At 46.1% G+C, this 14311-nt stretch overlaps 2 protein-coding genes across 2 annotated transcripts in view; one reads left to right on the forward strand and one right to left on the reverse strand.

Annotated features, from left to right (window-relative positions):
- LOC119173938 (uncharacterized) overlaps positions 1-14311 on the reverse strand; it is a 44052-nt gene that overhangs the window by 22417 nt on the left and 7324 nt on the right. Inside the window, exons 5-7 of the mRNA XM_075894301.1 lie at positions 7149-7242; positions 3648-3853; positions 2821-2953 (exon numbers count right to left, since the gene is read on the reverse strand). Coding sequence (XP_075750416.1) covers positions 2821-2953; positions 3648-3853; positions 7149-7242 — 433 coding nt within the window. The remainder of the gene's footprint in view (positions 1-2820; positions 2954-3647; positions 3854-7148; positions 7243-14311) is intronic.
- Positions 2772-4878, forward strand: LOC142817708 (neprilysin-2-like). Its single transcript, XM_075895118.1, has one exon. The coding sequence runs from the start codon at positions 2783-2785 to the stop codon at positions 4850-4852; it is 2070 nt and encodes a 689-aa protein (XP_075751233.1). The 5' UTR covers positions 2772-2782; the 3' UTR covers positions 4853-4878.

The raw sequence follows: 14311 nt of genomic DNA on the forward strand, positions 1-14311 counted from the left end.
ATATCAGATCGGTAATTGGAACCAAAGCATTAAATCACAATATTACGATAGAATGTGATGAAATTTTTCCCCCACTATCTAAGTTTCAATCTTCGAGTTACTTAAATGACAGGTTAGAAGACTACATAGCTCATGCGGAAATAAAGAACATAATAGCCACAGACGCTTCTGTGAATAAAGAAAAGGCAGCAGTAGGAATCGTCTCTGATTACCTCGGTTGGTCATTCTCGGTAAGACTACCAGACTTCACTCCGGTTTTCGAAGCTGAGCTCCTGGCTATTATTTTAGCGCTACGAAAACTTCCTTCAAACGAAGAGAGTGCAATGATAATTACTGATTCTCTTTCGCTGTGTACTACTCTCACAGCTTCAGAACAATCAAGAGCTCTAGCGACATTACAAACATTAGTTCCACCTCATGTGAAGTTCCTGAAGTTAGTCTGGGTCCCGGGACACTGTGGCATACGGTTGAATGAAATAGCCGATTCACTATCTCGAGCCACACTTGATGGCCCTGTGATCTCGGTACTACTAGAATCGGAACACATAGTGTCGATCAGATATAGAAAATGGGCTATTTATACGGATATTATGGAAAATATTACTAAACATACGGACTATCAGCACCTAACATACCCCTGGAAACCTCAGTGGAGTCAATCTAAAAAGTTAGCAGTTATTTTAACCAAATTTCGATGCCGTGTCCCTCCATTAAACTTTTACTTGCACAGAGCTGGTCTGGCGATATCCCCCCTGTGTCCATTCTGTGAAGAAACGGAAACAATAGAGCATTACTTTATAACATGTAAAAACTATTCATTAATTAGGAAAAGACTTTTAATTGTTCCTTTTCAAGCAGTAGGTTTAAATTTAACTGCAGATAATGTTCTAAGTTTCGGTGCCTTTAGCTTGGGACATTGCCACAGGAGCGTATTCGATGCTGTATGCAATTTCATTCGAGAATCAAAGCGCATGTCATAATAATGCCTGCTTAAATATATTTCTGACGACACTTGTCTAATTTTGAATGAAATTTGCATATTCATTTGATTGTGACCGGGTGAGATAAGCTCGATTGTCTGGTCTACTCAAAATTTCTGTCTTCCACTGTAGTATTACCTCACCTTTTCTCTTCTTGATTCAATCTTTAATTATTTGTTTAGTTTAATATTCCTTTTTAGTTAATGATTATTTTCTATTACATCATTAGTTTTTTGATTAAGGATAAACCTTTTAATATATATCATTTAGGATACTTCTAGATTTCATGGCCAATCCCCCATAGTGGGTATGTGCCAGTGCGAAGGGGCAACAACAACAACAACAACAACCCTTTGTGCTCGGCTGTTCTGCCTGAAGCGTTTAGAGTTCAAATCTACAAAAATTTCACAGCCATGACAGAGCACAGCAGTCGAGATTCCAAGTTCCAGAGAGCACGTGACCAGCGTACGACCTCTAGCAGCAGGACTACCGGGTCGAACCAACGTCAGCGAGATCATCAGAGCAGCGTAAGTGCGCTCGCTGTCCCTGCAGCGAGCACTACACTTTGCACTACAGACACTGTGTAAAGTTAGCGATGCAACGAAATGTATGCACGGAGTAGGCGATTACATTCTGCTTGTGTCCTGTTTTCTGTGTTTACAGCCAAGCCAAGGGAAGCTCAGTACAGTTCCGAGAAGTAGTTCAAGTGCGGTCGTTCTCAGCACTGCGCAAGAAGACAGTGCCACTACGCCGTCCAAGACAGCTGAAAGCGTAAGAATATTCAGCGCGAAAACTTCGTTCAGTTAATTCACAAGTTCTAAATAAGCGTTACGTTGAAATAACGAGGGAGTAATGCAGGCTCATTGAATATTTGTCACGCAGAATACCTGGTCACGCAGAATAACTAAACTGTCGCAAGCTTGAAGCTGCGCGTTGTCGTCGCCGAGGGTATAGCTAATAATTTAGAACGAAAACTTAAATCTGGTAGGCATAACGCAACACTCATTTACAATGTCTTATTGTTTATCTGGTATGACTCACTTGACCCCACCTGTGAAAATAAATCAAATCAAATCAAATCATTTTATTTTCCCAGAAAGAAACAGGTTCTGGAGAGGTTCACTGGCTAAAAGCTGTTTATGGACAGCTTGACGTCCATATATAAGCTTGACGTCCATATAAAATATAAGCGCATAACTTCTCGATTCACCGAGGGAAGTTGATCGAGATGTCACGCGTTTAAATATACATTGTTAGTCCACCCATAACCTCTTGATCCAGAGCTAGTGACACAATATATACTATCGTCGCGTTATCGTATCCTTAACTATCTGTTTCGTTCCCGCACATGCTTCGTTAGCTCGAAAAACGATTATTTGACCAATATAAGAATCCTCCGAGGTTTTCATTGGCTATACAACACCATACTGTAAACATGAAAGCACACCGTTTTGAAGTTCCCAAGTTTATTGTTAGGAGATGATACTAAGCCCACGGGGTTGCTGATAAGAGTAGCAGCAGTGTCGAAGGGATTCCGGGTTAAAAATATTGATGTATAGTCTCTTTTAAGAAGTAACCTGTTTTACAGTCATAGGCGTGCGCCTTTAGGGATTGGAGGTGATAGAGAAACATGACCTCACCATTCCTCCCATCTCGCTTCCAGTGAAACAATCAGAATGTAGGGCGAAAGCGACCTTTAGGGTTATATTTTTAACGACAGCTGATATGGCCGTTGATACTTCGGTTAACATCAATCTCGCATACGTACGCTGCCATTCTTATGGTGGCTGTCTTTCTGTGCAATGTTACAGGTAAGTGCACCACCCCCATCACAGCGTACCTGCAGCAGCGCGTACTCTCGACAGGCGAATGGCCTGAGCACGTTGGTGCTTCCCTTGCTCACCGTGTTCGTCGGCATCTGCGTCGTCGTGGTCACCGCCTTGGTCGCCGCAATGAGTACAGAGGCACCCATGCTAGCGCACGCCGTGTGCACCAGTCAGGATTGCATGCTTCACGCCCAACTCCTCAGAATGGCTTCAAACGCGTCCGTGGACCCATGCGACGACTTCTACGCGTTCTCCTGCGGCTCCTGGGAATCGCATGAGAACCGCAGCAGGATCGACGACCTGGTGGCCGAAGTCTCGAACGTCGCCATCGGCAGTCTACGATCCAAGTCCAGAAGCTCGAAGAAGGCGGCCAAGCTCTTCGGGGCGTGCACTCAGCCGTCAAAGTCTGACGTCGAGTCCAACCTGAAGCTCTTCGAGGAATTCAGGAGAAACTTGAGCATGTTTTGGCCCGAAGCGCCACCTCGAGGTGCCACTACCGCACATCCGATGGACATGCTCTTGAATTTGGCCATAAACTGGCGCATGGGTCTGCTTTTCCAGGCTCGCATCCTCCTGTCACCGGCGTCTGGTACGCCGGTGTTCGTTTTCACTCCGGGAACACTGAGCTCTCGATGGCACCCGGAAGACGTCATGCCGGACTCGGAGGCCGAGTACGAGTCGTACGTCAGGAAACACCTCGAAGTTTTGAACGCTTCCACTTCGTTTTCGATAAGCGCGTTAAAGGCACTGCAAAGTCACTTTGTTAGCATGTCTATCGATGTGGCCCGAGGCGATACTTATCACGTGCCCTTAAATATCGCTTCCTTAGCAGCGAGCTGGCCTTGGAATGACACTTGGTTGCTGGAGCTCATCAATAAACACAGCAAGCCGTATCAGTTCGGTGCTGATAGTCCTGTCGTTATAGGAAGCAAGCTGTTCGAGAACATCGACGTGCTTTTCACGAGGCATTCCGACCGAGCCATAGTCGAGGCCATCTCTTGGATGTTCATCGAAGAACATCTCTGGATCGTCGCGGGCAGGTCGGACCTGCGGGTCGGAACGAGCGAAAAGAGTGGAAGGCTTGTCGAGCGTGCCTGCCTCGATTACGTCAGCTCGTCTCTGGGTCTGCTCACTGCCGAAGACTACGTGCGAAACGAGTACCCCGCGCGCACGCGGAAACGCGTCAACAGCCTCGTGGGACAGATAACGCTGACGTTTTACGACAGCGTCGAAAGCGCGACGTGGCTTGACGTCGACGCCAAAAACTCGGCGCTCGCGAAGATTCGCAAGCTGAAAGCGCAAATCTGGCCCGCCACGCAGTTCTTCGACCAGAACGCGACTAAGGAACTGTACGAAAAGTTCCCCGACATGACTGGACCATTCTTCGGGAGCTTCGTACAGTCACTGCGCACGCTTCGAGGTCTTTTGACTGACGCGCACTTCGATGACTTGTACACGATGCAAATAGCACTGCCGCACGGATCGTTCGACTTCCACTACTGCTTCAATCAAGCCCTCGTTTCCATGGCTGTGCTCAAGGCACCGGTGTATTACTTCGACGGAACGGATGCCATGATATACGGAGGATTTGGAACGCTGTACGCCCAAGAAGCAGCGAAGACAATGGACTTACTCGGCAGGGTAATCGATGCCGACTGTCAGCTTATCGTAAAGGACTGGCAGCGCATATATTACTCGTACAAAGAAAAAATGGCGTGCGTGTACACGAAAGACACACGCGTTGATTTGGAAGTGTTTCCTTTGGTGGCTGGTTTAGAAATCACTTATCGCACTTTTTTAGATGCTTTGCGCCGACACTCAGATTCCGGTCTGAGGCTTGAATCACTGGAGCAATACACCGAGAAGCAGCTTTTCTTCATGACATACTGTAGTGCCTTGTGTTCATCCCATACTGATCTCGATGCGAGGGAAAGATGCAACGCACCGCTTAAAAATTTCAAAGCGTTCGCGAAGGCTTATAATTGTTCGCCGGACGCCCCCATGAACCCCCAGCATAAGTGCGCTGTATTTACGAACCAGAAATAAATATTTATCTTGTATTCTCAGAAAAATGTGTTATTTTCAGCAACATAATAGTTACACGCTCAAACAGATTAGCTCGATATCCGGCCATCTTTTAGACCCACGTTTTCACGCTATGAGGAGCGCAAAAACACTGCGGCGTTTTGTGCGGATAGTGTTGAAGTGGTCCCGCTATGCTGTAGTAATTGAGTCGCCCAATTTATAACGAAGTGGAGGATGACGGTGTATATCTATCTGTGGTCGGCGTTTTGTTTTTTACATAAGGTAAAAACACTTTGAATGACTATTTAAATTACATGTTTGCTTTAGATGAAAATGAGCCACTTTATTAACCATGTATGGTTGAAGGACCCCGATAACTCGCAGAGTCCTTTGTGCATTTGCTTAAGACTAACGCTATAGCCCTGCGGTGGGGCCAGTTTACGCTATATCGACGCGCAACATTCCCTAAAGAATATTACGAATTGACTGTCACTATTTACCATTCACAAATTAATGATGCAGTCAACATGATTTCATGTCATGCATTTAACTGATTAATTAAATAACCACTGGAAAAATTATCAGATTTTGCGAATTCGCAACTTAACTAGCTTATCACCTTATTTATGCCCAGTTAAAGTTCCACTTGTTTTTTGCATGAATTTCGATCGCCTATCCATCAGTTAGCTTGACTTCAGCTAGATGGCCCATGATATCGTCCTCTTTCTCTTGTGGGGGAGCTATCTTCTCCTGTAATGTCGTTTGTGCCTCGTGGCACACACGTATTTCGCGAATAAGCCGCATTTCGTGTTAACATTTATCCAGCGGTAGGCAGCGCATTGTTCGCGTGCGTTGTACCGTCCTATCATTATGGCTGGCGAGCTAGGCAGCACCAGGACTAACGCCTGGCGGGCTTAGGCACTAGAGACATGAACGGCTTTCTTTGGCGTGTGGCGCAGCTGGCGCAAAACGGTCGTCTCCCGCGGTGGGTCAATGGGGAACGCGCCGCGGATCGTCTCCCGTGGGTCCCTCGTGGTGAGTCGAGCGTTGGCGACCGCACCTTCGCGTTATGTTGCGTTTGTTGTTATGTTAATGAGTATACTGGAATATTGTAAAAGGTTGTACTAGAGTGTCTCTAGTGACGTATTTCATTCGGCTGGCGATATCGTCGTTGTAAAAGCAGTTAAACATAATCGTTCGGTTCGATTCGACCTCGTCTGCTGTACCCGCGTGTTCCGATAGCGGAAGTCACATTGAGACCCCCCACTCTCTAGCATCGGGTTTCACGCTGTCTCGAAGACGAAGTCTGTCGCGCGAACCCCGGTTACTTTTCAATGACGCGAACACCGCAAAGACCAAGTGAACGCGCAGCTATAGTGTGCCACGAAGCATGCGGATGGTCATGTGATCTTAGGCCTAACGTGGACGGCGCTTGTTTTTCGTACGCACGCAAACGTCGGAATAACGAAGCCAGCCGCTTCCAAACCAACGGGCACGTGGGGGTGTGTGCATGCGTGCTTTTTAAGTGCGTATACCGCCTCAGGAGCTGGTAGTCCATCCAGTGTATCATATCACGTGGTCGTGCTCAAAATTAAGTGGTCAATGCAGGCCCTAAAACATGGCTAGATTTGCTCAAACCCGGGTTCATTAGAAGCTTATTAAAAAGTTTTTCATCCATTCATATCTCAGCTGGTGTAACGAGCAGGAACTCGATAAAACGCAGCGACAGGAAGCGCGCACGACACACAACAAGTTTGCGAATCTCTCTAACAAGATAGTGTCGGGAAATGGTGCACGCTTATGTCAAATACTGATGCCATCGACAGTTTCGCAAACGTAGCACTGGGAACCACGACACGGTATCGTTGGTTGCCCGAGTTACGCACTTCCTCAGGTTTTCGAGTAGTGGAACCGCATTTAGCGCGGGATTTACAGAACTAGACCATCTCTATACGCAAGGACGGCATATTTTCGTAGTGCATTAAATTCGTTGTTCTTTATACCACTCGCCGGCTTTTCATCACGTGGCCTTTATCATGAGGCATCATATGCAGTTTTCTGGAATCAGTGGTTTATCTCGCGGAAGCAGCGCCACGTTACATATCGACTTCAAAGATCCAACTGATAACGCGAGTTCCGGGAGAAATACTTGCCTGGGTGGCATGCAAAGCGTCGCAAACGTTCCTGAAGATTTCGTAAACGCCCTTGATTGCCTTGCTCACTAAGCAGTCGACGTGCTGTAAGCCTACTAAGCAGCAGTGTGGGAAACAAGCTTATTACGCCGTGCACAGAGGAACACAAACGTCGGTGTTCTCACCTTGCTGTCGTCAACCGCAGAAGTTGACACCATGACGTCTTGTAGAGCGCTGCTGGGACGAAAAAAATTGCCCGGAGCTTCCCTCGGGGGAACACTGAGGAGGATGCGGACCATATAATTGGTTAACGGGGTGTTAAAGTGCGACTTACTTGGGTCGATGGCTAAATTGGTTAACGTGGTTGTGAAATGGGGTGTTAAATTGCGACTTACTTGGGTCGATGGCTAAATTGGTTAACGCGGTTGTAGGAGGGGGTGTTAAATGAGTGAACACGTACACACGTATGCGAAAGGGCGGCGCTGGTCGAAGGGACGTCGATCATTGTGTTTGTGGATTCGTTGGAATTCATTTCACCGCGACCTTGGACGTCGACGCGCCGTACAAACCAACCGACGAGCGGCAACTGAGCGAGCGAGCGCCGACCTTGAGTATATATACAGCACGACGGCGCATGCACTGTCAGCTGTTGAATGTTCTCGAAGCGCGACGCCACATGCGCGTCCACTGGAGAATCAGGAGAATTGTAGATGTCGAACGCGGTGTGTAGAGGAGGAAGGGTGCACAGATGGTGGAGGAGTGAAGCGCGCGCGGTGTGTAGAGGAGGAAGGGATGCACAGATGGTGGAAGAGTGGGCGACGGCGCGACGGCGCATGCGCGCGCGTCAGCTGTCGAATGTTCGAGAAGCGGTGCGGACGGCGCACTACAAGGCGCGAGTATAAGATGCTCCGCATCTAAAAGAAGAAAAATCTCGTTCGCAACACCACCTTCTACGAATGAACAGAGAAATGCAGACGCCGGCGACAGCCACACATGTGTAAAGCGGGCTAGTCGGGTGAAAAGTGGGCGAGAAGGTCATGGTCAGTGTTGCCAGGTCGGACAAGATGGCGCAGCCGAAAGCGAGGAAAATTGCAGTCCGAATGTAGCCAAAGGCATTGAGGACCCGTAAGACGTGCTTTGATACTCATAAATATATTAGACTTCCTGTTTATCTTCCTTTTCGACAAACATATATTGTCACTCTGCGAAATAAATTTAGTTGGATGTCAGCGGTCTTTCTGTCTACTCTGTGCTTTTTTCCTACGTAGGTGCGCTGTAAAAGACCTGCCAGTATGACACAAAGATATGTGGCCAAATATAGCTATGTAACAATATACCGTGCTTAATGGTAGGTATAATATGTGGTAGGTGTAACCTTGAGAGACAAGAAGAGAGCAGAGTGGATTAGGGAACAAAGGGGGGTTTAGGATATCATAGCTGAAATTAAGAAGAAATCGACATGAGCCGGGCATGTAGCGCGTAGACAGGATAACCGCTGGTCATTAAGGGTAACTAACTGGATTCCCAGAGAAGGCAAGCGGGTTAGGCGGAGACAGAAGGTTAGGTGGGCAGATGAGATTGAGAAGTTTGCGGGTACAAATTGACAGCAGCAAGCACAGGACCGAGTTAGCTGGCGGAACATGGGAGAGGCCTTTGTCCTGCAGTGGGCGTAGTCAGGCTGATGATGCTGATGATGATGACGGTGCTTAATGTCCCAAAACAACGACAATATTATGAGGGGCGTCGTGGTGGAAGGCTCCGGAAACTTCGACGATCTGATGTTCTTTAACGTTCACTGACATCGTACGATATACCGGTCTCGAGCACTTCACGCCTACCGAAATGCGCCCGCCGCGGCGGCGATCGAAGCCGCTACCTACGGATCAGCAGACGAGCGCAGTAACCAGCGTCGAAATCGTGCAGAATACAGCAGCGGTAGCAGTAATTCAACTGTTACGGGAAAACGGTGCTTCAAGCAAAGCAAATGACACACAAGCTCAGAGTGGTGAACATGCACAGCCGCCAAAAGTGGATATAGAGCGAAACGCTCCAGCTCTATACATGGTCGCGTGCATGACTCAGCGTTCTTTCCGGCTTAATCGCTCGCGTTAGTGTACGTTATGCAGCATAAACCAATACTCGCGTCATGCCTGCGATTAGATACAAAACAAATTCATCTTACCAGGGAATCGGTGATAACATTCCCGAAGGCTCCAGTAAATGAATGCGTGTCTTGTGCCCATAAATATAACGAAACTCGATCTAACGAAGTTCCCGATGTAAGGAAAACATTTTCCCGGGAGGTACTCATACAGTTGAGCCCTGTCACCAATCTGAATTCACGAAAACAGCTCGGCCACCAAACCCGATCTAACATGTAGCGGACGTGTTTATAGTAAGCCCACCATCAATTCTGTAGCCAAAGGGGAAGGGACCTAGGAGATCCCCCTCCCCTCCAGTGGCGTTGATAGAGGCGCAAACCCTTTCCCCCCAAAATTTTTCCGTTTTGCTTCCGTATATAATATATATACGCGTTCACGTAAAAACGCGCGCACGAACGTATATAAAGTATAGTTAAACCGCTCCCCTCTCCCACCTAAAAATTTTCTGGCTACGCAGCTGCCCCACTTCCGTGTAGTGGCTTCTTCAAACAGGTACTTTTCCTAAATAGTCAGGGCCTTCAGCAAGTGCGTAAACCGTCGCTCTTTTCCAGAAAAAAAGTGTCTCGCTACGCGGGCAGTATGCACAAAGAAGTGAGTAGAACTCGCAACGCTTGATTTAAATCAATGAGATAAAAAAAGCGCAAGAAGCCACTACTCTCCTACTGCATCGCATGACATTGACTTACAGAATGAGTGGAATTGGCCGCATTTTTTATGAAATAAATGAGTAAAAAGCGGTGAGTTCATTATAATTTTCACGCGCATTTGTTCTTTTTCGTTTTCATTGAATAATTTCATTAATTTTTTGCGTGCGCTTTATCACTACAGTGTTAAAACTTATTTATACACGCCCTATGCACGACGCTATATCTTGACTAGGCTGCCCGCCATGTCCTTGCATGGAACAACGGACTCGACGGTCCGTAGAGCCATTACTCTACTATGTACCAGATGGCGCTAGAGCCGGTGGTGGCTGCTCTCGTTGTTTCACAGTTCACACAACAGATTGCACTAATAGCTTCCTCACATATCTCGCAACTTTCTCGCTCAGCCTGCTCTGGTCAGACATTCACCGCAGTCATTCTCCGCGTCTTTGCATATCCACAGCATGTCATATAGACACACTTGACAGTGTATCTGGCCTGTATTTCCCTCATGCGTATGTATTTCCCTCATACGGGCGGTATGTGAGCTTTGCTAATCCAGGCCGCCATCGCGGGCTTATCACGTGGACGGGCGCGGGAAGCCGGCAAATACAATTTTGCGGTAACTTCCGGACGTTTCCACATAACAGTTTTCGATTGCACACGAGTCAAAACCTCTTTCTCGATTTTACAAATATCCCGATGTAACGAACTGATTCGACAATCGTCAGCAGTTTGTTAAATTGAGTTTCAACTATAGATATAGATACGTACTTACACTTAGTCGATTTACCTTGCAGGATAATATAAAACTGCTGCAACATCAACTGACAAATTTTTCTGTTGCTCTATTCCTCACTTCGATACATCTATTAGGAAAACGTCATCAACTGAAATGAGCAATAGATGCTTTTTTTTTCTGAGTATTGTTTTCATATTATTGTGCTGCTAGTTTGTAGTTGGTGTTATTCTTAGTATTATTTTGCCATGTAATTCAATTTGTTTCACCGTCTCGCAAGTACGTTACTCTTGCACGTTTTCAGACTCATGTATCGCATTCTTTTCCATTTATACTTGTGATGCTCCCCTTACTCAATGCTCCTCGAGAAGCCTGTAAGGTACTTGTAAATAAATATCTTGAAAGTCGGTTATGTCATGTATCCTTGTGTCCGGTTGCATTCCTTGTGCGTCTTCGCAGAGAAAATAGGGCGTAGTGTGAACTCAGTGTTGTCTTCCACTTGTTTCTGAAGTTTCACCAGGCCTTTCTCCCCATATCCTGCCAGATTTCTTGCTTATCTGTTTTATTTATTGCACGTCAATATGTTTGCAACAACGTTTTAACCCAAGACTTACGAAGTTTTTTTTTTTTGTAATCTTCCTTGCGCATGGCCGCAAAGTGGGCTGTTCTGTCTGAAAGTGAAAGTTGCAGGTAGCTACTTTTCTGGAATCGAACAGGGTCCTTACTACAAATCCGCGCGTCTTTAAAAATTCTTCGAGATACAATGAACACTTTGAGAAATACTGTCGTTTTTCTTTTCTCCGGGAATATTTCTATGCGCACCATTCTTAACAACTCTATCGTCTTGAAGTGTGCCTGGGGTGCGAATTTCAGGTCTTTATGAAGTGTGCATTGTACATTTTCTGAAAGGCAGCAACCTATAGAAGTCCATGTGGCCAATTTTCTATTATTTCAGGCGCTTCTCATTTCTCAGCACATCAGTAGACTGAAAAAAAAAAGCGTCTTCTATTTCGTCTCGCCGTGGTAAAGTATTGCTTTGGCATCCTTGTCGCCATGTCCTATAGTCCCAAAAAGCAAACTTGATCATGAACGGATTGCGAATAGCACAACAAAATCGCACGCTTATATCGCACAAACTAAGCGGACGTCCTTTCCACAACGGCCTGCCTTCCGTTCCTAGCTTTTCTGGAGTTAATATTGAAAGCAAACCATTCTTGAAATAGACCAGTGGTCCTCGGTGGTTCGTTATCGTAAAATTTCTTCATGGCCACCTGGATACCCTTAAAGCAATGTTGGGATCGGTCCGACCCAATGAAGGTTGACTCAGGCTGTTGGTGCACGAATAAACAGGACTAAAAAGACAAAATGAGAAAAAGACGCAAACCACGGTACCATGGCTATGCTTCATCCTGTCTATTTAGCCTTTTTTTAATACTATAACAGTCTCGTCAAATCTCACTAAAGAAGTGTCACCGAGAATGAGCAAAAATCAGCGCTCAAGAATTGAGTCCAAGGTATTGGCCGAGCTGTTGCGTATAAAGTCATTGAGGGCACGCTGGAAAGACTGACCACGCGCGATAGTAATATTCGGATTAGGATTAGTGTGTTGTAGGTAGCCGGCAGATCTAATCCTGATTTTCGGAGATGCGTGAATATGATCCTACGAGTAAGAATATTATGCTGTGTAATAATAATTTCAGTGGTTTCAAAATGCTGAAACTATGAGTACGAGGCTCGCCGTAGAGGTGGGCTTCGCGTATGTTCGACCACATATGGTGTTCCTAACGTGCATTCAAATACACGTACATGGACGTCCAGCATTTCACCTACACCGTAAGTGCACCGCGACCGTGATTGAACACGCGCTGTGTTTTTTTTTGTGTGTGTGTGTGCTTCCCTGCGGCGTTTTCGCAGGGGCCAGTACAATAGTTATTGCCAGAAAGAAAACACCTATGAGATGAAAAGGTGGTTTGCTACTTTGCCCCTAGGAGAAACGCACATGCGTCATGGAATTGCGAAAAAGAAATGTGGATTTCATCACGTAAACAAACGTATATGTAGCTAAAGGGGTTGCTTGGGCGAGTTGATCTTCGGTCTTCTTGCGCTGTTTTCGTGTGAAGTAAAACATATGTATTCACGAGAATGAGAGACAATTTATAGTACTTTGTTTCCTGTGCCCCCCACATGAAACATCTTTCTTAAACATACTCACATGTAAACGCAAAAGGTGCGTGCGAAATCAGACATCTTCTGTGGAAATAACATTACGAAAGGGAAGTACGGGAGGGCTCTACGCCTGTGCTGTTCGCCTATAGTATCATCATTACAGGTGTGGTAAATAATTCCTATGTTCTCAACAGAATCACCCCCTGATACAAAGACGCCCTAATGCTTTCACCGCAAGAAGTATATATACCACCACTGCCATTGTTCCTTTGAGAAAGCGAGGAGCTTCCTAGACAGGTACGAGTTATCATCTTACGTCGATAATCCATCAATTTCTCCGGCTCTCTTTCTGTTCACTGTTTAGAGGAATCATTCATAACACGTAAAGAGAACGTGAACGTGAGGCTGCGCTTGATGCAACGAAATAGAACTGCCACAGCATGCTGCTATTGGGCTGACACGAAAGTCCTCAGCGTATGCGTATCTATGTCGCGGTGTAGAGCAGTCAGAGGTTCGTCTCGGTCGGGTTGCTCAATTTTTTTTAGTTTTCTTCTGAGCAACCAATGTGTCCTTTTATTGACATCACTTCCGTGACGGAAATGACGCGCCTCAACTTTCGGCAGAACCAGGTATAAAACACTTTTGCGTTAAAAAAGAAACATTGGCGAGAGAGTACTCGAAAAACTCACGAAGAGAAGAGCAACACGTGTCATTAGAAAGTAGAAGCTCTCCGTAATAAACTGATTATCACTGCTCCATTGGTCAATGACATAATATCAAAGTACCGCAAAAGCCGAGACAACGAGGCTGAAGCATGGACTTAACCAGTCATACTCAATGATTTATTTAAACCATTCGCGTGACCTGTCACGTACAAAAATACTCGGCGAAGGAGCAGGACTGAACTTCCCTCGCGCAGTCGTCTTAATGGACGAATAATTAATAGAAAAAAGGGAGAAACTCCAGCCATGCTCCTTAATCGGGCATTCCAAATCAAGGGTTCATCTTCGCATGGCTTCAACGTCGGAAAGATTTGTGACGCACAGCATTGCTAGGGAACAGGAAGTTAGGATAGCAGCGGAGGGGCAGCTGTGGTCGTATCTGATAACAACTCTGGACGTTATCAATGTTTACAGCACTTGTGAGTATGCTGCAAGGTGCATACGAAAGAAAGAGGGCAGAAAGAAAGGGTGTTGAGTGGACTGGGTTTTTTTTTTTATAGCTCGATTGCATAAAGACAAATGGACATACCAAGGGGGCTTACGAGACCCCCGTTATGAATTTTAGTCCATCGCCGAATTCCCTGCAGATGGACGTCAAAGCTACAGGGACGAGTCTATTCGAGTTTCAGCGTGAATTTTGGTTTGTGTTCAAACCGTTGACAGGAGAAAAGGAAGAGAAAGTAAAGGCGCACAGGAAATGTCGAGATAAAAGTGCCATTTTTTAAAACAATAACTTAGTAATGTGTACAGTTCCTTAAACGGTTGCATCAGGCTTTCACGCGGATGCTTTGTATCTTCTTCTTCGTCGACGACTTGGGGCAGCAGCTTGGCGGCAAGCGTAAGATGACACGTGATCTTTTGTTGTTGCGTGTGTCGAGAAGCGTGCGTGCAGGTCGGGGAAGTTCTGGCGAGCGC

Source organism: Rhipicephalus microplus, chromosome 5, assembly GCF_043290135.1.
Source record: "Rhipicephalus microplus isolate Deutch F79 chromosome 5, USDA_Rmic, whole genome shotgun sequence".
NCBI lineage: Eukaryota > Metazoa > Arthropoda > Arachnida > Ixodida > Ixodidae > Rhipicephalus > Rhipicephalus microplus.